The 24,894-nt window shown below is 35.5% G+C and overlaps 1 protein-coding gene across 2 annotated transcripts in view; it reads right to left on the bottom strand.

Annotated features, from left to right (window-relative positions):
* Positions 1 to 24,894, bottom strand: part of LOC145295891 (uncharacterized) — a 163,690-nt gene that overhangs the window by 87,846 nt on the left and 50,950 nt on the right. For both annotated transcript variants that reach the window (XM_080141644.1, XM_080141645.1), the window contains exons 4-6: positions 23,335 to 23,465; positions 18,917 to 19,049; positions 3,625 to 3,693 (exon numbers count right to left, since the gene is read on the bottom strand). In XM_080141644.1, coding sequence (XP_079997770.1) covers positions 3,625 to 3,693; positions 18,917 to 19,049; positions 23,335 to 23,465 — 333 coding nt within the window. The remainder of the gene's footprint in view (positions 1 to 3,624; positions 3,694 to 18,916; positions 19,050 to 23,334; positions 23,466 to 24,894) is intronic.

Here is a 24,894-nt window from a genome sequence, read left to right as displayed (position 1 = left end):
ACACAAACGGTAAGTTTAGTAATATAATGGTTAACAGCAGAAACCGGAACTTTGTTTTATGCTTAATTTGATTTTCTTATAAATTTTCTTATGGATCGAATAAGGGCGATAAATAATATATTCAACTTAATTTATTTACAATTTATTTATTTAATTTAAATATAATATTTTACATATATTAAAAAATAGTTCATCTATAAGACAAATTCAAAATGAAAACTTCCAAAAATCTTTTTTGTCCAGCACGAATCTTGAAAATGATGTAACCGTATTATTCTTATTTTATTTATATTATTATTATTATTATTATTATTATTATTATTATTATTATTATTATTATTATTATTAATAATAATACATGATTATACAATTTCTTTAGTTTTAACATTTTACTGCAGTTTCACTGTATCACCGATCATCAAAAGTTGAAGGCACATCTATCAGGAGTAATGTCGGGAAATTTCAGTCAATTTAATTGTTATTTATTATTGATAAATATCTATCCAATATGAGCCCTTTATTTGCCTAAACTCCGTCGTCTAAATTCGGTTCTGTTTCGATTTTATGGGGTTCATTTTCTTGTTTGTTAACGTTAATGTTTTCAAAGATATGACCAAGTTTCTCTCTCTCACTCTCTCCCTTTCTCCTTCTCCCTCTCTCTCTCTCTCTCTCTCTCTCTCTCGTATAACAATTGTATCACTGTGACTGACGTAAAGAACATTTAAAATTAAAATGTTTAAATTCAATGTTATTACTCGCGGTTAATGGTATCCGATTAGATACGACCTTTGCTAATCGAACCAGATATGGCTCGTGTTGCCGGGTTCGAATCTGTCGACTGGTGTTAATCGTGACACCCTGCACTGAAGATTCCTAAAAGGATGAAACACTAGTGTCTGTAGGTATTTAATTATTATAGTTAAAAAAAAATAATTATATATATATATATATATATATATATATATATATATATATATATATATATATATATATATATATTCCAGGTAGAAAGATATCCAAAAATTAAGAATAATTGAATTTCAAGAAGGGTCGCTGACAGTGCTCAATCAAAGAAAGCAAATTATATATATATTTCTTTTATTATTCTTTATGTAAATAGTCATATCTTGCTACGATTTGCAGACCGTTTCAATCATATTTAATTTCATCAGGCAAGAAAATTAAAATACAAAAATTAAAAAGGTTCCAAACATTTTAAAATTTTAAGGAGAAAACATATGCCATAACTGGCGTAAAACGAAGCTAAAGCTCTTAAGAACTTTAGCTTTGCTTCACGCCAGTCGTGGCATATTTTCTCTCCTTAAAATTTTAAAAGGTCTGGAACCTTTTCAATTTTTGTATTTTAATTTTTCTTGCCAAATGAAATCAAATACGATTGAAACGGTCTACACATAGCAAGATGTGAGTGTAGTTACATAAAGAATAATAAGAAAATATTATATATATATATATATATATATATATATATATATATATATATATATATATATATATATATATATATACATAGAATATGCTGCCATTCCTCGACGTACTCGTGGAGCGCACTCCTTCTGTTTTTCTCACCAGTATATTTAGGAAGCCGACATTTACGGGACTGTATCTCAGTTGGGATTCTTTTGCCCCCAAGCGCAGAAAGAAAGACCTCATCAGAACTCTCACGCATCGAGCTTTGATGATCTGTTCTAGTTCTCGATTGATGTCAGAGCTTCACAAAATTAAAGGAATTTTCCTCTCCAATGGATACCCCGAGCAACTAGTCTCATATACCATCCGAAGTAAGGTTGACAACTTTAATAGAGCTAAGGTATATGGTCCTCCTCGTTGCCCCATTTATCTCAAGCTTCCGTGGTTAGGCTCTTCCATCCAACCTTTAGCAGACAAAATATCGTCTTCAGTAACACACTGTTTTAATGCTAATTTGCGCATTATTTATTCCACTCGTCCTGCTTTCCCTTCCTTTCTTAATGACGCCTTGCCTTCCAATGAACAAAGTTCGGTTATTTACCTTTACCAATGTCAGTGCGACGCTGACTATGTTGGCAAGACGATACAGCGATTATCGGTCAAAGTGGCTCAGCATGTTCCAGGCTGTATCCGTAGACACGAACCGGTCCCGTCTTCTAGAAGTTCACAGGCGCAAAAATCTGCTATAGGTGACCACTTGTTGGACAAGAGAACGTGTCGTGATCTCTACTCTGATAACAGTTTTTCCATTTTACACAGAGCACGACATCGTTTCCACCTCGACGTACTAGAGGCTATTGTCATCAATTCTCGACGTCCCTCTCTCTGCAGATAAAGGCAGTTAAAATATTCACTGCAGTTATTTAATGACTCTTGGTCGTCCGTGAACTAATTTTTTTTTTTTCCGACTACTTTACAATTACAATATTTTATTTACCAATTCATGGTTTTGAGTAATTAACCAATTTACCGACGATTCCCCTGAAGAGAGTCAGTTGAAAAGCGCTTCGGGAATATTAAATCTGTTTTTTCCCCTTTTTATTTATTTATTTTTTTTTTGCTCTGGTATCTTTCGACACATCGCATAACATTTTTCCCATATCATCCGTTTTTATTCAATTATGGGACACCACATTATGCTCTTCATATATATATATATATATATATATATATATATATATATATATATATATATATATATATATATACTCTTTATTTGTGTTTACGATACGAATCTGATATAAAATATCACATACATATTTATTTGAAAATATCTTCGCCCATGTATTTTGGGGCTGATTATTAAAAACAATTACAATGAACATGTTGAATATATGTTTTTATTTTATTTTTAAAAACAATTAAAAATTCCAATTAAGGAATAATATATATATATACCAATCGGTACGGACCCGACTATGGAAGATCAGATAATAAATAAAAAACGTGGATTTATAAGATCAAAGAATCCAACCTTGATCGCCCTTCGGGGCCCGTGGCGCAGTTGATAGAGACGTTGAATCTCTACGGTTCCAGATGAACATTGTCTGAAGATAGCGGTTTCAATCCCACCCAAAGCGTGTAATTGGTCAAAAATGTGGTGAGACGACAACAACTACGGATGGCAGTGATGGCTAAGAATGCAGTTAGGAGATTCGAAGTTCCTATCCGTCGCGGTTACCACCTGACGAAGGCCAGAGGAAGTTGGCCGAAACGTTGTGAACCAATAAAAAGATTTAAAAAAAAAAACAACTAATAAAGATGAGACTAATAGTCCGAAATAAAATAAAATTAACATATAATGCTCATCTCAAAAATAAAAAATTATTATTAATGTTTGCTTTGAATAATTTTCCTTTGAAAACAGCATTTTAAATATGTACTGGGTGACCCACTTAAAAGTAACACGGATATGTCGACTTGAAAGATGTAAGAATTACAGAGTGGTAGTGGGGGTTTCATTGGGTCTTGTTCCTTTTCAAATCAGGTTTCTTTATTTATCTGTCATAAAGAGATACGGAAACATGAATCAGAGAGCAACAGGTTGAGCGCATGACACACAAATATCATAGTTAAGAGACTGGACTACTTTTAAGTGGGCCACCCACGTGTAAATCAACATAAAAATCTACTTACGACTGACACATTATGTAATGTGTGTTTGTTTTTAATGGCTTCCTTCATCAACGCTTTGTATTCATCAAGCTGAAAAAAAAAATTATATTTCATTTTATTTTCTTAAGAATATTGTTAAAGAATACACTTTTCTAAACATGACTTCAGTTAACTCATAAATTATAAGTTTATTTATATTTAACACAAATAATTTTATATTTCGTATATATATATATATATATATATATATATATATATATATATATGTGTGTGTGTGTGTGTGTGTGTGTGTGTGTGTGTGTGTGTGGTGACGGTACGAAGAGAGCAGAGGAGAAACGGCCACAATTAGCATGCGTTTGCTGCAAGGAAACAATGGTCGCACATTGTCACAGACCTGGAATCTTTTGATTTTGTGGCGACGATCGTGATTATATGTGTTGTAGTTATATGGCAAGTGTTCGTTTGAGTTTCAACCTATGGTCCCCCGTCGCCAAACTTTCATGAAAAACGCTCATCTAGCCAAAATCACTATCGATAATTTTCCACACGCTTTATTTGTGTCTAAACCTAAATGTAGATTCCATGAACAAAGCTTCTTTCTTAGAACTGCACGCCTGTGGACCTTTCTTCCGTTTCCCTACTTTCCAGCTGACTACAATATGATCGTATTCAAGTCCAACATAAACAAGTTCTTGATGAACCGTCCCCCTAAGTAATCCGATTTACAAAATTTCGACTACTTATATTTACTACGCTATAATCACATTGACTAATGTATACCCATTAACCTTATCCTCGAGTGGCCTACGGGCATTGATAAGTGGTGATTCCTGTGTCAAAAATAAAATAAAAAAGTGAGACATTTTGTTTGATGATCAGTTCGGTTTGGGCGCCACATTAACAACGTATGTGAAAGTCATCCCCTCTTTTCGATTTTTTTTTTCGAGTCTTTATTTCCAATTTAAGAGCCTAATTTAAGATTCAAAAAAGAGTCTCAAATAGGCCCCACTTTGTCAACTAAGCTCTAACCCCTGTCCCATCGCCACAATGTTGCATCACTGTGCCTGTTTTACAAATATTTTAATAGAATGTGTTCTGATGAACTCATACTGTCTATAGTCCCCCCTTTTTTTCGTAACTGTTTGATATATTTATTTTTCCCCGTTTAGTCACATAAATGCTTGCGAGTTGAGAACAAACGACGTCGAAGTTGTATTCGTGTTTCTCCCGCGACGAAACGTTCGCTTCCTCTCTTTCACCACTCGATCGCTTTTCCCCTCCAATCATCTGTCGTATTTTTCTTTTCGTCCTCTTCTCAACTGACAGCAATCTTCCGTGCACGAGATAATCTCTCTGTCATGGAACAAAATAAACGTTTTTTTTTTTATCCCGCAACCCCGAACCAGGATAGCACCTAAATTTGCATTTATCTTCTTATTTTTTCTATCCGACGGGTTTCAGGTTCGACTGTCAGGACTTCTCTACAGAGGGCGCATGCCAACCAGGGGCATTTATTGCTGTGGTTCTCCACCCTGTTATTACAGTATGTTAAGACAAGTGTCAGTTTATCTTTTGTTTTTATTGTCAGTGAAGAGAAGAAAGAATTACTGCTAGTGCTGATACTAAGAGCGTATCGATGAAGAGAAGAAACAAGATGCACAGTTAGGAATTAATAGGGCGTAATAAGGATTGGTAGAATTCTTCCTTCAAACTCTTTGCCCTAACATTTACAGGCAATATGAACTGGAACAAATACATTGAGGACATTGCACAGGCTGCTGCAAAGAAGGTGGGTTCCTTCTATAGTGTTATAAAACTACTCACACCTGAGCGTATCCTGTACCTGTACAGAGCGAATATTCGCCCATGCATGGAGTATTGTTGCCACATCTGGGCTGGTGCATCTACCTCTAGTCCTTTCCTCTTGAATAGGATTCAAAAAAGAGTCTCAAATCTAATAGGTCCCACTTTGTCAACTAGGCTCCAACCCCTGTCTCATCGCCAAAATGTTGCAGCACTGTGCTTGCTTTACAAATATTTTAAAGCATAATAGGTTCAAATGTGGACTATATTTTGTTTAATACAGAGGGCATAAAAGATGAATGAAAGTTATTCCCGGAAATTCAAATACCTCAGCTGCTTTTGTAAAGTTTTAAGAATGGGTATTAAACTGCTTCATCGACCAATTTTCCTCTCAAATCCCTGCTGAACAAAACGTTATTTTCACTATTATGCTGTCAACACTCAGCAAAATTATTTCTACAGCATATCAACAATGACTACCTCCATCATCAGTACTATAATGGATGACCATTTGGGAATATCAGGCACTATATATATTCTTTGTTTATATCGGCATTGTTTTTAGCCATCTTGGATTTCTCTTTGCAACTGGAATCAAGCAGTGCCGACTCAGGAGAGATATTGTTGCGGATTTCCTAATTTCCCCATCACAATTACATATGCATCTGTCCTTGCAGGGAATATCCATTGTCTTTTGAGACTGAATGGACGCCATGATGATGATATACTACCTTTATATCGTGTTGTGCACAAGTTTTTCATTCTTGCTGTATTCATGTCTGTGTCCTACTTTCTCATGACACATCAATTGATAAATATTCTTCAAATTTCAGATTCTTTCAAGTATTTTATAGGGATTTTAGTGAGGTCTTATATGGGTATCATCTCCTATTTCTAAGTCCAAAGATATCAGAGTTTCATTGAAGTTATTTATTTCTCTCTTTTATGTCACATATCTATCTCACAGAGAGATATGTGGCACAAAGGTCGTAAAGTAAGATTGAAAAGTCAGTGCCCCCGAGAAGGAACACTGTCCCTACTAAAGATGCCTGAACAGCCCCGTCAGCATTCGCTGATAAGCGCGCCTCAAGCGATTAGCAATAAACTCCTTTTCAAAGGAAAAAGCAATGCCTTGAAGGGTGGATCTTCTAAAATTGGACAGTACAAGCAAACTTTGGTGTCGAGGGTAAACTATTGGCTGCGGCATGGAATGCAAGATGAAGACAATCGTCTAAAGCACATAAATAATGTTGGTTGATTATTGGGTTTTACAGCATATCAACCATTGTTCAATCATTTTATACTGAAACGGTACATACGTTTTATATAAGATTCGTTCGTAGATTTATTTATATTGTAGACATATATGTTGTAACTTCCACTCCAGGTCAGATTAGACCAAGGAGTAATAACAAACGAGTAACTCCACATAACTTTTAAGGCTTCATCCTTGGATGCATTTTAAAGTCACACACAGAAGCCATAGATAACGTAAACACTGGCAATAGTTCATTTCGCAAATAAAGTTCAATAATTTGACTTATTTAAACTTATAGATTGCAAACTTTGTTGACTTGCATTTACTTTTTGTTTATTTGAAGCAAATATGAATTCAACTTCTTCCCACATTTATGGATATAAAGTAGTAGGGCACACTGGACTATCTCCTTTGCAGATAAATATTCTTGGAGTTTTTGCATTCATTAGAAATCCTTAACTCTCAGGTTGACAAGAAAATTCTTGCAGTTTTTAACTTTTAAATTCAGATAAACATATCTCGGCTCAAACAAAAATTTATTGATTGAAATAAGTACCATTAGAATTAACACACTTTGGCTAACGCAAAACAAGTGTATTTATGCCAGTAATGTAAAAAATCTTGCATTCTGGTGGCGATGAAGTCACCATAAGCGTTTTTGATATCATTTAGATGTTTTAAGCATTTCTCACGCAGAAAGTTGTTGAGATGCTTGAAAAAGTGGTAGTTGGTAGGTGATAGGCCTGGAGAGTATGGCGAATGAGACAAAGTTTCATAGCCCAATTCATTCAAATTCTGCAGGAGTGGTTTATCAACATGCGGTCGGGCATTTTCATGGAGGAGAATTGGGTATTTTCTTTTGACTAATACTGGGTGTTGTTGTCGAAGTTTCTGATGCATTTCATCTATTTGTTGGCAGTACTTCTACACCATAATGGTTTCGCCTGCATTAAACACCTTTAATGGATGAGACCGGTTACAGACAAGCATGACCTTCTTTTGGTGTAAATCTGGGGTCGGGAAGTGTCCTGGTACCTCAGCTGCATCTAACCACTGAGCTGAGTATCATCGATTGTATTAAAGAAACTGCTTTTCATCGCAAGTCAAGAAACGGGTCGTTTTTGATTTGTAAAAAATGGGAATATGACACTTTATAACAGTATTTATTTTGGTTGTCATTCAATTCGTGAAGCACCCATTTATAAAGTTTTTTTGTATTTTCAATTTCTCTCCCGTGGTAGGAAATCATTGTATATGTTACATCTAATTCAGTAGCAAGTTCTCAAACAGTTGTGCATGGATTGGCTTCGACTAATGCTCTTAATTGTCAACATCTGATGACCAACCACTACACTCATCTTCAAGACTCTTGTTGCTGCCATGAAATTTCTTTAACCACTATTGTGCTGTGCGTTCAGTAGTGATTCCTGGGCCAAACGCTTCCCTATACTGCCCAGATTTAATCTTCCTCTGAACTCATCAGAACTAAGTCTTCTTTCAAGACTCACATTACACATCATATTGTTGCATATCGTTTTTCTCCATGCAACACATAGCCTCAACCATCACCGGCCAGATTTCACTTGCATACATCGTCATACTGTGTACACATGGTCTATATTGGTAATGCTCTGCTGGTTAGTGATGACAGAAGTTCTCTAAACTTACTCCATCCACATCCAATTTTTACAATCACACTAGCACCTGCTCCACCCTTTGCGCCAATCATATCATAAAAATAACAAAACTTCTCAAGAACCTCAATAGCTTCACTATTCAAATATAATCACTATTCAAATATAATCACTATTCAAATATAATCACTATTAAAATATAATCACTATTAAAATATAGTCACTATTAAAATATAATCACTATTCAAATATAATCACTATTCAAATATAGTCACTATTCAAATATAATCACTATTCAAATATAATCACTATTAAAATATAATCACTATTCAAATATAATCACTATTCAAATATAATCACTATTCAAATATAATCACTATTAAAATATAATCACTATTAAAATATAGTCACTATTAAAATATAATCACTATTCAAATATAATCACTATTCAAATATACTCACTATTCAAATATAATCACTATTCAAACATAATCACTATTAAAATATAATCACTATTAAAATATAATCACTATTAAAATATAATCACTATTCAAATATAATCACTATTAAAATATAGTCACTATTCAAATATAATCACTATTCAAATATAATCACTATTAAAATATAATCACTATTAAAATACAGTCACTATTCAAATATAATCACTATTAAAATATAATCACTATTCAAATATAATCACTATTAAAATATAATCACTATTCAAATATAATCACTATTAAAATATAGTCACTATTCAATATAATCACTATTCAAATATAATCACTATTAAAATATAATCACTATTCAAATATAATCACTATTAAAATATAATCACTATTAAAATATAATCACTATTCAAATATAGTCACTATTCAAATATAATCACTATTCAAATATAATCACTATTCAAATATAATCACTATTAAAATATAATCACTATTAAAATATAATCACTATTAAAATATAGTCACTATTCAAATATAATCACTATTAAAATATAATCACTATTAAAATATAATCACTATTAAAATATAATCACTATTCAAATATAGTCACTATTCAAATATAGTCACTATTCAAATATAATCACTATTAAAATATAATCACTATTCAAATATAATCACTATTAAAATATAGTCACTATTCAAATATAATCACTATTAAAATATAATTACTATTCAAATATAATCACTATTAAAATATAATCACTATTCAAATATAATCACTATTAAAATATAATCACTATTCAAATATAATCAATATTCAAATATAATCACTATTCAAATATAATCAATATTCAAATATAATCACTATTAAAATATAGTCACTATTCAAATATAATCACTATTCAAATATAATCACTATTAAAATATAATCACTATTCAAATATAATCACTATTAAAATATAATCACTATTCAAATATAATCACTATTAAAATATAATCACTATTCAAATATAATCACTATTCAAATATAATCACTATTCAAATATAATCACTATTCAAATATAATCAATATTCAAATATAATCACTATTAAAATATAATCACTATTAAAATATAATCAATATTCAAATATAATCACTATTCAAATATAATCACTATTCAAATATAATCACTATTCAAATATACATTCAAGATCACAATGTAGTATCTGTTCTGATGCTACACTTCACCTTTTCTGTCCTCGGTCAGTGGAGGAGAAATTCTTCATGACTGAGAACAATTTTAATTTTTGTTACTATCCAGAGTTTTGGGGAACTGGATTTTCCCCTCATTAAAAACTGAATTTAACTCTGCCCTTGTGGGGAGGCAAGTAAATAGGCGCATTCTCCACATCTGAGTTCATTTCCATTGTTTTACGCGTCTTGCAACAAATTGTTTATCTTCTCTCAACTTACAAGTAGTTGTTTACAGATTTTTCTTGACTCTTTTTATCCCAAACAGGTCGTATTGCCACTTGAAATGTTTAGGATCATTTTTTACAAGGAATGTGAGAAGTTGAGCATCAAGATGTTTGTTCACATTATATCTAAACTTTTGCAGATTAGTAAAGACAGGGAAGCAGGAAACATGGAGGGAATTCCAAAAATCCAGCAATCTGAGAGAAGAAACTATTAGAGTAGAAGACTTTTCGGCGTCTAGGAACCTCAACAGTAAAGGGGTGCGATTTTGTTGCTTGTCGGGTTAGTTGGGAGTTTAATTGCACTTGTTTACCCAATGTTTATATATATTACAAAAAAAAAAAAAATTGCACTTGCTCCTTTGTTACAAACTGAGCAAATATTATATTCGTATTATTTGGATTCATCCGACTACTGTTCTTATCTTAAGTGTCATTTTCACAACGTTCCAATTGAAAGTTCCGTTTTCAGTGTTGGCGACCAAAAATACAAACAGGAATTACTTAGGACCTCTATCCAGTCATGGCTGACAGAACGAGAGCATGCTACCCTGTGAAGTAAATAACCTAAAATTCGAACTTCCGTCCAAATTCCCAAATTTGACAGAAACATTTCCAAGTTAGACAAAATACACCTAAAGAAGGTCGGAGGTTATATCGACCAAAACGTTGTGAAATTAACACTCAATATAAGAAGATTAGTCTGAATAATCCAAATAATACGAATAACCAATCCTCATCTAAAAAAATTCAGAAATGTATTATATACTTGTTTTTCGCAAACACTTGAGAAGATACAATATTCTAATCATTCATTGATAAAATGTTTATTCTTCCTTGTGTGTAAAACAATTGTGTGGCGCGGGGGGGGGGCATTTTGAAAATGTATTTGTCATCATAGTGGTTGCTTTAACGTTGTTATCTATGGTTTAATTGGGTTTATACGTCAGCCATTACCCATCCTTTATAGACAACTGTGGAGTAAAGTCAATAGCTGATCAAATGCTGCATTTTATTTAGATAGGACTCGAAAAATACTCGTCCCAGGACAGGTAAAATTAATACTCCGAACAGAACAATTTTGCACCATTTCACTTACGAAAATCAAAATCAAGATATAGTATGGAATCTTACATCTAGAATCATTATTTCAATTTTGATCAAAATATTTTACATAATTTTTTGATTCTAGAAAATCTCCAAATTTTAAAGCTTAAGCTTAAGCGTACTTAAGAAGAAATGTAAATTCAGGGAATTTCATTTAGTTTGTGTTTAATGACTGGGGATTTTTTCCCTCAATCCCAAAATCAACAGAGTCAATACCTGAGTTTTCCAACAGGGTCTGCTTGGAAGAAACCTGGTGGGGAGTAGTGGGAGTGGCTATGTTAACTACTTCAGATGTGGTGGCTCAAACCACTTGGTGAGAAACTGCACACAGTGTGGTAGTGATAGCAACCAGAGAGAGAGAGAGAGAGAGAAAGAGAGAGAGAGAGAGAAAGAGAGAGATCAACCATGTGCTGTTATTCTTGCAACAAAACAGGTCATCTAGGAAAAGACTGTCCGGGAAACAAAAATGGAGGCGAGACTCTCTCCCCATTCAAATTAATAGGGTCGCTTCCTGCGCTAAAAGTCATTGTTAATGACAAGAAGTGAATATCACTGGTTGATTCTGGATGCTCTCAATACTTCATGACTGGATCAGTGTGTGACTCTTGGAGTCAGCTAACATCAGAAGTCCTAACAATCGATGGTGAAGTTCTCTGTACCAAGGGTGTCGGGACTATGACATTGGCAATAGAAGAAAGTGAAAGTTGATGTTCTGGTTATGGACACACCACTGTTGGGCTTTGACATGCTAATCGGAATGGACATAATCAAAATTTTAGGAGGGTTGATGCTAAGTTTGCTAAGATGGAGCCTTATGCCTGTGCCACAATCAGAATAAAGGAACCAAACTTCAGTGCCGAGTTAAATGAGCAGACTAAAGTTTGAACGGTGCCATGGAAGTGGTCAAGCCATTTGCCACCCAATGGACTCACCAACAAGGTAGCTGAGTATCCAATGTTTAACCGAATTTGGCATAAGTACCGTCATGAATTGGAGATGTGGTTGAGCAATGGATGGCTAGTTCCCTACTCTGAGAAAGAGCTTTGTATCCCAAAGGGTCTGATTCTATTAATGGCCATTTTTCAAGAATAATTCCAAGGTGCACCTGGTGTTGGACTTTTATGAGCTAAATGAACACGTCAAGGCCTACACAACACATACCAATGTCTGCACACAAAGCTAAAAGAATGGAAGAAGAAAGTCTCCAATGTGTCGTTACTTGACCTATGAAGTGCCTATCTACAAGTGTGTGTGCATAAATCATTATGGCTGTACCAGACTGTGCTCTTTGAAGGAAAGAGGTACTGCCTGACGTGCATGAGTTTTGAGCTCAATGTAGCACCTTCCATCATGCAAGCTATTGTGCTCTTGTAAAAGCTTACAGAACAAAGTCATTTGCGGTTTTAGAGCAATTTACGACCCCCCCCTCCGGGGGTGAGACTGTAGATGAGGTCATGACAGATTTGCAATGGCAGGCACAGCTGTTAGGCAAAATGCTGCCAGAATCCTGGTGGAAAAATACCTTCGTTAATGGACTACCATAGTACGTTAGAGGACTTCTGTGATCGTCAACTAGGATGGATACCCTATAGTTAAAGAGCTATCCGAAAGAGCACACATTATGTTGGTGGACAACAGGAACAAGGATATTGCTGCTGCAATGCAACCTAGACGGACATCGTATTCACCAACAACTGGTGGGGGTAGTGAGAATGGCTACATTAACTGCTTCAGATGTGGTGGCATAAACCATTTGGCCAGAAACTGCATGCAGTATAGCAGTGACAGCAACCAGAGAGAGAGAGAGAGAGGTAGAGAGAGAAAGAGAAAGAGAGAGAGAGAGAGAGAGAGAGAGAGAGATCAACCATGTGCTGTTATTCTTGCAACAAAACAGAGCATCTAGAAAACGAAAATGTGGCCGAGACTCTCTCCCCATTCAAATTAAATGGGGAGCTTCCTATGATAGAAGTCATTGTTAATGATAAGAAGTGCATGATGCATGTGGATTTTGGATGCACTCGATCCTTCACGACTGAATCAGTGTGTGACTCTTGGAGTCAGCTTCCATCGGAAGATCTCTTTCTGACAACGGTTCCCAATGACTGTACAACAAATGCCCAGCCCACTCGGGAATGCTGATCACGCTGTGATAATGGTAGAAATCAGCCTAAATTCTCGCCCTAAAACTGAAGACCCACTACTCAAAACAACGAGGTATTACCAAAAGGCTGATTGGGAAGCCATCAGGGAGCTCATCAGAGATGCCCCATGGCAAAATATCTTTACTCTTCCAGCGGAACAGTGTGCAAATGAGACCACTGAATGGTTCAAAACTGCTATTGAAGCACATGTTCCCGCACGGAAATTCTATAGCAAGCCCCACTCTCCCCAATGGTTTACTTCTGCTTGTGCAGCTGCCATTTGTCAAAGGCAGCATGCGTTCCGCATATTCAACCGACATAAGTCCAGCTCAAATAAACAGAAGTTTATAGAAGCTAGAAATAATTGTAAGAGAGTGATAGAGACAGCTAAGACAGATTACTCTGAAACCACCAGAAAACGCATCAGAGCACAGAAATTAGGAATCCGGGATTTTTGGAAAATTTACAACAGCGTAGTAAATAATGGACAGTCAACTATTCCCCCACTATCAAACAATCATGAGGTTGCTTGCACGGCAACTGACAAGGCTAATCTGCTTGCCAGTCGGTTTGCCTCAAACTCCACACTGAACTCGGTACACCACTCACTCCCTGATTTTCCTCTGCGAACAGACGCCACACTAGACGATTTGAAAATCACCCCTTCTCAGGTACATGCTATTATAAAAAACCTAGACACCTCAAAAGCATGTGGACCAGATCTCATCCCGGCTGTGCTATTAAAAAAATGCTCTGCCGAGGTTGCTCCAGTTCTCTCCAAACTTTACAATAAATGCCTTAACGAATCTTGTTTTCCCGACTGCTGGAAAACCGCCTCTGTGGTACCAGTCTTCAAGAATTCTGGTGAAAGAACTGACCCACTAAATTATCGCCCCATTAGCCTCCTCCCGCTTTTCGCCAAAATATTTGAGTCCTTAGTTAATCAAGCCCTAGTCCAGCACCTAACAGCTGCTAAACTCCTGACTGACAAACAATATGGATTCAGGCAAGCCCGTTCAACAGCAGATATCTTAACTATAGTTTCTGAACGTATATACTGTTCATTGGATAAAACAGGGGAGGGTAGAGCGGTGGCCCTTGATATATCTAAGGCTTTTGTCAGGGTATGGCACGATGGTCTTCTAAGGAAAATTAGATCATATGGAATCACTGGAAGAATTCATAATGTAATTAAATCCTTCTTAAGTAATAGAAAAATCAAAGTTGTCCTCGACGGTCGTACATCCAAACAATACGACATAAATGCGGGAGTACCTCAGGGGTCTATCCTTGGACCTCTATTATTCCTGATATTCATAAACGACCTCCCTGATAAAATTGTTTCGGAGATGGGTATATTTGCCGATGACACCACTCTCTATAACAGATATGAGGGGAAAACAAATGAACACATATCCAAGGAAATGGCAGAAACGCTAGAGGATGACCTCCAATCCGTAGTGGAATGGGGACAAAAATGGTTGGTCACATTCAATGCTGCTAAGACTAAGCTTGTTTCCTTCAATAACTACAAGAAACCTTCTCTACCACCAATAGCAATGGCCAAGAACACATTACCTGAAAGTACTTCTTTTAAACTCCTCGGCCTAACGTTTACAGGGAATATGAACTGGAATAGATACATTGAGAGCATTACCAAGGCTGCTGCCAGGAAGGTTGGCTTCCTCTACCGTGCTAGAAAACTACTTACGCCTGACAGTATCCTATACCTCTATAAGGCCACCATTCGCCCATGTATGGAGTACTGTTGTCACATCTGGGCTGGTGCATCTGCTTCTTGTCTCTCGCTCCTGGACAGGGTTTAAAAGAGAGTCGCCAACCTGATAGGTCCTGAACTGTCATCTAGGCTTCAGCCTCTGTCCCATCAACGAGATGTTGCATCCCTCTGCCTGTTCTACAAATACTTTAATGGTGAATGCTCTGACGAACTGCAAACACTTGTACCTCCCCGATGTAACTACCCCCGACAAACCCAACAAACTACTAAGTCTCATCCCTTTACAGTAGAGATCCCTAGGTGCAAGAAAGCCTTTTACTCCAATAGTTTCTTCCTCAGAACTGCGGGTCTTTGGAACTCCCTTCCGGGATTCTGCTTTCCCAACTGCAATGATATGCAAAACTTCAAGTGTAATGTTAACAAACATCTTTCTACTCATCTCTCTTCATAATGACCCCGCTGATTAAGTCCTTGATAGTAGCCGTCTGCTTCAAAGTGGCACTGTGCCTTGTTTGGGGTGAAAATTGAATAAAAAAAAAAAAAGAAAAAAGTCCTCCCTAGCAAGGGTGTCAGGACTATCACATTAACAATAGAAGATACAGGCGTTGTGAAAGTTGATGTTCTGGTTATGGACACACCACTGTTTGGCTTTGCTACACTGACCAGAATGGAGATAATCAACATGTTGGGGGGAGTCCGTATAAACCGGTTCAGTGAGGCTATGTTTGCTAAGACAAAGTCTTATGCCTGTGCCACAATCAGAATAGAGGAACCAGACTCCAGTGCCGAGTTCAATAAACAGACTAAGACTTAGACGGCGTCGTGGAAGTGGTCCAACAATCAGCGACCCAATGTATTCACCTACAAGATAACTGACTATTTGATGTCTGACCAAATTCGACATGAGTATCCTCATGAATTGGAGACATGTTTGAGCAATGGGTGGCTACTTCCTTATACTAAGGAAGAGCTTGGTACCCCAAAGGGTCTGATTCCATTAATGGCTACTTTCCAAAAGAATAATTTCAAGGTGAGCCTGGTGTTGGACTTATATGAGCTAAATGAACACGTCAAGGCCTACACAGCACATACCAATGTCGACACACAAAAGCTAAGAGAATAGAGGAAGAAAGTCTCCAATGTGTCGTTACTTGAACCTCAAAAGGCCTATCTGCACGCCTGTGGAACTCTGTTCCGTTTTCCTCATTTCCACTGACAATAATATGGTTGTCTTCAAGTCCAACATAAACAAGTTCTTGATGAGCCATCCCCTTAAGTAATCCTATTTACCAAATTTCCACTAACGATTGCTACAATATTGCCCCATTGACTACTGTACACTCATTAACCCTTATCCTCGAGTGGCCTAAAAGTCTTAAGTGGTGACTCCTTTGTAAAAAAAAAAAATAATCTCTTTCTCTCTACCTCACCCTTTTATGACACCTTTTTTAAGAAATCATGAATGCTTAATCTCAGTATACCTAATACACTTTTACATCAGTTTCGTGATGCTTGGATTTTTGTTTATTTATAGCTGACATAACAGAATACTTGCTGCCTATATACAATAGCAGCTGCACAAATCAAAGCCGACTATTGAGGAGAGTGGGGCTGTATGTTCACTAGTAATCTGGAAGACTGGGGTTCAATCCTTAATTGAGATATATCAATGACTAGTTTTCTTCAGCAGTAAACAAATGTAATTTTCTTCTTCATCTCCTTTTACCTTCTGTGTTGACTCAAGTTATTAATCCATCATGCCTTAACATAGTATGCATGGCTCACCTTCTTCAAACCAACTCGGCCATTCTTCAAATGGCTCGTTTTAAGACAGTCGAGGATCATCTAATTTGCATATGAATGGCGAGAATTCACATTACTCTCGCATGGCCATTGAGCAGAAAATGAGCTGCATGTCTCCCTTTTGGTTTTTCTTTTGTTAAGTAACTTAACTTTACAAAATACGCAGACACGTGGACGCGTCTGAGGTACGTTAGTTTTGCAATGGCTACAATTTTCACTACAGATATTTCCATGTGGGGACTAATACTCCTATGCCTGGTTTGATTCATTTACCCACATTTTTTGCATGCTGTTTAACAGCAACAGAAAAGGTTTTATTCCAAGGTGCATAGGCCTACTTTGCCCCAGTTGAAATGAATAACTCTCACCTTGATGAAGCACCCGGTTTTGACAAACCTTGATCTACAATACCCAATCTATATTAGATCCGTTGCTATAATATTAAAATGGGTTAGCTTTCCCCAGGCTGATTGACGTCATCTTGACGCATTTCTGTTTTGATGATCCCTGGTTCCAGGCACCATGAATATAGGTCACATTATTCCTGGGATTGCTGTCATCATGATGCATTTCCCCCGGCGGTGCCAGCTCACTCCCCGGACCATGAACTACAGGTCACCTTATTCCTGGGATTGACTCATTGTGTTCTGGCGATTCCCAGGACACTTTCTTTCCGTAACACTAATCAGTGAAAAAATAGTGGACTCGTTTTACCGTTCCAGAAATTATCTCATTCCCAATGCTATCCTCTACCTGTACAAGAGTCAAATATGTCCTAAGATGGAGTTTTGGTGTCACATCTGGATTAGAGCACCAAAAACACCGTTTCCTGCCTTGCCAGGGTCTAGAACCTTTTTTAAAATTTAATGGGCGATGACATTTTGCCTCCTTACTTCCTTTTTCTCACAGATGAAAAGTCTATCTCTGCTCCATCGATACTTTTATGATAGGTGCTCGACTGAGCTCTAATCTGTGATCCCCCTCCATAAAACGTTCGCAGCAAATACTCGCCTAGCTAAAAACAACCACCAAAAATTTTCCTCACTCTCTGTCCCCCAAACTAAATGAAAATTCCATGAACAGAGTTTCTTGCCAAGAACTGTCCGTCAGTGGAACGCAATACCGTGCGTTTGCTCTCCAGTTGGCCATAATATGGTTGTCTTCAAGTCTAATGTGAACAAATTCCTATTGTCGTTCATTTAGATAATCTAATCATACCCAAGTTTCACCATAACTGATTTTGTTGTCCCACAATTTATCTAGCACTTAACCCGTATCCTAGAGTGGTCTCTGGGTTTTGATAAGTGGTGACGATCTAAGTAAACAAATAAATAAATCTATATAACCATAAATGTGAGGATGTGTGTGTGAGGACACTTCTCAACCTTTATACTCAACGAATTTTTTATCTTAAAATTTAATATATAGAGTATTCAGACATGTCGAAAAATTTTAAATTCGTTCTCATCCGGAAAAATAATTGCGAAATGGGTAAAACATTTTTAAATTGCTACGTAGGAGTCATCGGATTTTTATCTGTTTGCTGTTTCACAAATGCGCATGCGTGAATAGTTCACATTACAGATTACTTATGTTAAGAATAAGTAGGTTTGAAAACACCTTTTATAGTTCGTATCACGCTGGTCTAATGGTTATCGTACTTGATTCATTATCTTTAGGTTTTGGTTTCGATATCAGCTCGAGATTTTGTGATTATATTTACTTACAAGAAGTGAACGGTTTCGAAAAAAACACAATACTTGCATGCACATGTCTCAGTTTCTGTATGAATAAAAATATAATATTTATGCGTATTTTACGACCGGGCAACGCTGGGCGGCCTACTAGCAATTCCCATGATCAAGAGAAATGCCGCTTAGCAAAGTAAAAAAAAAAAAAGAATGAGAAAAACGTAAATCATTACTTACCAGTCGATCTACATCCCCTAATAACGATAGCAAATTGCGTACTTGGTTTTCGTCATAATCACTTGATAATTCTATGAGAGAATTTGGTGTGATAACATTTTCGAGAAATGAAAGTGGGTTCAATGCTCCATATCTAGAAGAATGCGGAAAAAAAACAAAACAAAGATAAATAACATTTAAAACAATTCAGTTAATTTGGGATATCGTTGTTTTTTCTTTTTTTTGGTGGGGAGGGAGTAACGATTTACAAAATTATTTTATATAAGCTGTGTTTTATTGTAAACTAGCTGGTTTCGCTCATTCACTATCGTTACAGAATTTAATTTGTTGATCACTACTTGAAATCATTGAAACGGAACTTTTCGATGAGAAAAAGCAGGCAAACTAATCGATAAGTAAAAACAGACAAAACTAATCGATATGAAAAAGAAGACAAATCTAATCATTAAGAAAAAGCAGACAAACTAATTGATATAAAAACAAGGCAAAACTAATCGATATGAAAAAAAGTGAAAACTAATCGATATGAAAAACAAGAAAAAACTAATCAATATTAATAACAAGACAAAACTAATCGATACGAAAAACAAGACAAAACTAATCGATATTAATAACAAGACAAAATTAATCGATATGAAAAACAAGACAAAATTAATCGATATGAAAAACAAGACAAAATTAATCGATATGAAAAACAAGACAAAATTAATCGATATGAAAAACAAGACAAAATTAATCGATATTAATGACAAGACAAAATTAATCGATATTAATAACAAGACAAAATTAATCGATATTAATAACAAGACAAAATTAATCGATATGAAAAACAAGACAAAATTAATCGATATTAATAACAAGAAAAAACTAATCGATATGAAAAACAAGACAAAATTAATCGATATTAATAACAAGACAAAATTAATCGATATGAAAAACAAGACAAATTTAATCGATATGAATAACAAGACAAAATTAATCGATATGAAAAGCAAGACAAAATTAATCGATATTAATAACAAGACGAAATTAATCGATATGAAAAACAAGACAAAATTAATCGATATTAATAACAAGACAAAATTAATCGATATGAAAAACAAGACAAAATTAATCGATATTAATAACAAGAAACATTAATCGATATGAAAAACAAGACAAAATTAATCGATATGAAAAACAAGACAAAATTAATCGATATGAAAAACAAGACAAAATTAATCGATATTAATAACAAGACAAAATTAATCGATATGAAAAACAAGACAAAATTAATCGATATTAATAACAAGACAAAATTAATCGATATGAAAAACAAGACAAAACTAATGGATATGAAAAACAAGACAAAATTAATCGATATGAAAAACAAGACAAAACTAATGGATATGAAAAACAAGACAAAATTAATCGATATAAAAAACAAGACAAAATTAATCGATATGAAAAATAAGACAAAATTAATCGATATGAAAAATAAGACAAAATTAATCGATATGAAAAACAAGACAAAATTAATCGATATTAATAACAAGACAAAATAAATCGATATGAAAAACAAGACAAAATTAATCGATATGAAAAACAAGACAAAATTAATCGACATGAAAAACAAGACTAAATTAATCGATATTTATAACAAACAGTATTAATGCTGAAGTCCCTCAAGGGTCCATACTGGGCCCAACTCTCTTCCTGATCAACATCAATGACCTCCCAAAACACATACTAAAATCTTTCGTTGACATCTATGCTGATGGCATGACCATCTATGGCAACACATCAAAGGCCATAAATAATGATGTTCTTTCTGATTCTCTCTCCTCTGATCTTGAGCGCATGGTACAGTGGGGGAAAGAGGTGGCTGGTTACCTTTAATGTATCTAAGATCAAGCTCCTATCTCTACATCATAAACGCTCTGATCCCCATCTGGCATCAATTGAAATGGATGGCTTTCGTCTAAGGGAGGCCCTAGGCTTTGATAAGCTCCTGGGTTTGACCTTTACACCTAATCTTAAATGGAACACATACATGAAGTCTGTGGCCAAGGTCGCTGGGAAAATGGTGGGATCCTTCTACCGCTCCAGAAGATATCTCACTAATGATGCAGTTCTCTATCTATATAAGAGCCAAGTACGTCCAAAGATGGAGTACTGCTGCCACATCTATCCTGCCTTGACAGAGTACAAAATAGACTCCATGGCTTGATGGGGGATGCCCTTTTCTCTACCCTGCAACCTCTTTCCCACAGAAGAGACGTAGCGAGCCTGTCATTGTTCTATCGTTATTTCCATGGCAGGTGCTCGTCTGAGCTCCATTCTCTGGTCCCCCCTCGCCAATCTTTCTCAAAAAACACCCGACTAGCTGAAACCACCGTCAATAATTTTCCTCAATCCCTATTTGTGCCTAAATCGAAACGTAGATACCATGAACAAGGCTTCTTTCTTAGAAGTGGACGCCTGTGGAACTCTGTTCCGCTTGCCTGTTTCCCTCCCGACTTCAACCTGGATGTCTTCAAGTCCAACACAAACATATTCCTGATGAACCGCCCCCCCCTAAGTAATGACACCTTACCAATTCTCCAATACTATTGCTACACTGTCCCTTTGATTACTGTACACACAATAACCCTTATACCTGAGTGACCATTGGGCCTTGATAAGTGGTGAAATCCATGTAAAAACAAGACAAAATTAATCGATATGAAAAAACAGACAAAATAAATCGATATGAAAAACAAGAGAAAATAAATCGATATGAAAAACAAGAGAAAATAAATCGATATGAAAAACAAGAGAAAATAAATCGATATGAAAAACAAGAGAAAATAAATCGATATGAAAAACAAGAGAAAATAAATCGATATGAAAAACAAGACAAAATTAATCGATATGAAAAACAAGAGAAAATAAATCGATATGAAAAACAAGAGAAAATAAATCGATATGAAAAAACAGACAAAATAAATCGATATGAAAAACAAGAGAAAATAAATCGATATGAAAAACAAGAGAAAATAAATCGATATGAAAAACAAGAGAAAATTAATCAATATGAATAACAAGACAAAATTAATCGATATGAAAAACAAGACAAAATTAATCGATATGAAAAACAATACAAAATTAATCGATATGAATAACAAGACGAAATTAATCGATATGAAAAACAAGACAAAATTAATCGATATGAAAAACAAGACAAAATTAATCGATATGAAAAACAAGACAAAATTAATCGATATGAAAAACAAGAGAAAATTAATCGATATGAATAACAAGACAAAATTAATCGATATGAAAAACAAGACAAAATTAATCGATATGAAAAACAAGACAAAATTAATCGATATGAAAAACAAGAGAAAATTAATCGATATGAATAACAAGACAAAATTAATCGATATGAAAAACAAGACAAAATTAATCGATATGAAAAAAGATGTAAGTGTGACACACAAAATAACACACACACACACTATCGTATTAATATATAGATTCTATAACTCTATACTATATTATAATAGATCTATATTATGCCAACGACTACTGGTAGTGACGAAATAATTTACACAGTTAAGCGATAAAATTGTCGCCCTAGAAAAGACGACATGATTCCATTTCCATTTGATGAAAACCAGTTTTCTTTTTTTGTTGCAGACCATCTACTAGTTGGCCAGTTATGTACAAATCCCAAGAGCGATAGGAGCTTTCTATCATGTCTGAATGTGACACAATGTTCAATGATCGGAGATACGTTGTTCTACAACTCATGCTCTCTAGCGATCCAAGTTATGACAACAGGACCATTGCCAGCATCTTCAAAATGCAAATCCGGATGGTTTAATGCTTGAGGCCACAGCTGAACGAAGCTATATGTCTTTAGTGTCGTTTCAAGTGAGGGCTACATCATGCCACCTCACATCTTCGAAGTCGGCTTGAAAGTCAACACCAAAGTATACCTGGCTGTGCTGAAGAGTGTGGTGATCACCTGGTGCCTAGTAGCACTCGGCACCAGCCCACAAGTTGGCTCCAGAAGGAGTGCTATGACTTTGTATCCATCTCTCACTGGCACCTCCGATCTGAACCCGCTGGACTTCTTCGTTTCGTCATACATCAAGAACATCACCAACATCATCTCTCACAGTACCAAAGCCAACCTGATCGCCACCATCCGCCGAGTATTCAGCTTGCTCCCAATTCTGGGTCCGTATCAAGGCAGTGGTTGAGACTGAAGGCGGCTACATTGAATATATGCCAACTCTACTACATAATGAAGTTAGTTGAGTTGATTTTTCAATAAAAGCTTTAAAATGAAGCTGTAGTGTTGTTTTTTTAGGGCGACAAATTTATTGCACCACCCTGTAGTTAAATTCGATTATGATGTAAGAATGGAATGAATTGAATTTATTACTTACAAATGCCATTTATATCCTTGAACTTTCTGTTCAAGCATTTGATTCATGACGTCATAGATGAGGACTTCCTTGGGTGGGAGATCTTTCCTCCAAATTAGCTGAAGCCTCTTCAAATATTCACTAATCTTTTCCTGAAATTCAAAAATATGTATATATATATATATATATATATAGATGTATATATTATAGATGCAAGAGTCATTTAATATATATGAGGAATGTTTTGGTATAAAGAACTTCTAATACAGATACAAGTTTACATTTTTTTTATTTTTCAACGTAGTCTCCCAGCAACGTCACACGCTTTTTCCATCTGTGTACAAGCTTCCATATTCCCTCAACATATGTCTCAGCCAGTTGTCTGCAACACTTTTGACTTCATCATCACCTTTTCATGCCTATTGTGAACGTTTTTAAGGGACCAAACAGGTGAAAGTCCGAAGGGGTAAATTCTGGGCTTTAAGGAGTATAAGAGAGCAGTTCTCAGCCCAGCTCCTTTATAGTCTGCACTGTTTGAAGCCTCGTGTTGTTCTGATGCATAATAACCCTTTCTGACTGATGACTGATTATGCATATACATATATATATATATATATATATATATATACACATGCATATATACATACATATATATGCATACACACACACACACACACACACACACACACACACACACACACACACATATATATATATATATATATATATATATGATGATTGCAACGTCTTGTCAGACGAGTACCACTCTCTCAGACACTTAAAGTCCATGAGCCCAAAAATGACTTCCATCACCACAGGACCATTTTAATAGACAAATGCCTGAGGGAGTATCTGTACACAGATGATGTTACAGAGTCTTAGCTTTGTATGACAGCTAAGTCTCTCTCTCGGTTCAAAATGTTGAGATCCAGCAACAACAAGGGCAAGATAGCCTGCAACAAGTTAAACTGCAGACAAGCTTAATGCGGGTACTGGTCTCCCGCTTTATGGTTTTTTAAATCAGAGATTTGCTTCTCCTAGAAAGGTTGCCTCCACCACGACTTACGGGAGCCCTTTCCACCCCAACACACACAAACACACATGGTGCTTGTTGGCCATTGACCCCCAAAAAGGATTCATTCGCCCTTTGAAAGGTCTTGTTTTTAATCCTTCAGGGAGACTAGCCGCCCTCCTCACCAAAAAGTCTGGTAAGGGAACCAGTTTAGTCACCGGTGACCCGACCATGAGGCAGGTAGTACTGGATTACATGGTACCAGTAGCATATAACATGACCTGATATATATATATATATATTTATATATATATATATATATATATATATATATATATATATATATATAAACACACACGTACATATGTATTAGTGTTGGGACGATTAATCGAAACTGAAATCGGAATCGGTAAAATTGAAACATTTGGGGGTATCAGAACTGGTATCAGAATCGGGAAAAAGTGTGCCTATTTTCGATTTTAATTGTTTTTTTTTGTTTTTGTTTTTCTTAAAGCAAAATCTTCCACTGTTGGTAGTAATGAAAAAATAATAAATATTTATTGATTTTA

Source organism: Euprymna scolopes, chromosome 16 (genome assembly GCF_053919585.1).
Source record: "Euprymna scolopes isolate OS-2025 chromosome 16, ASM5391958v1, whole genome shotgun sequence".
NCBI lineage: Eukaryota > Metazoa > Mollusca > Cephalopoda > Sepiida > Sepiolidae > Euprymna > Euprymna scolopes.
The sequence above is the reverse complement of the archived record's forward strand: the minus strand, read 5'-3'. Positions and strand labels throughout refer to the sequence as shown.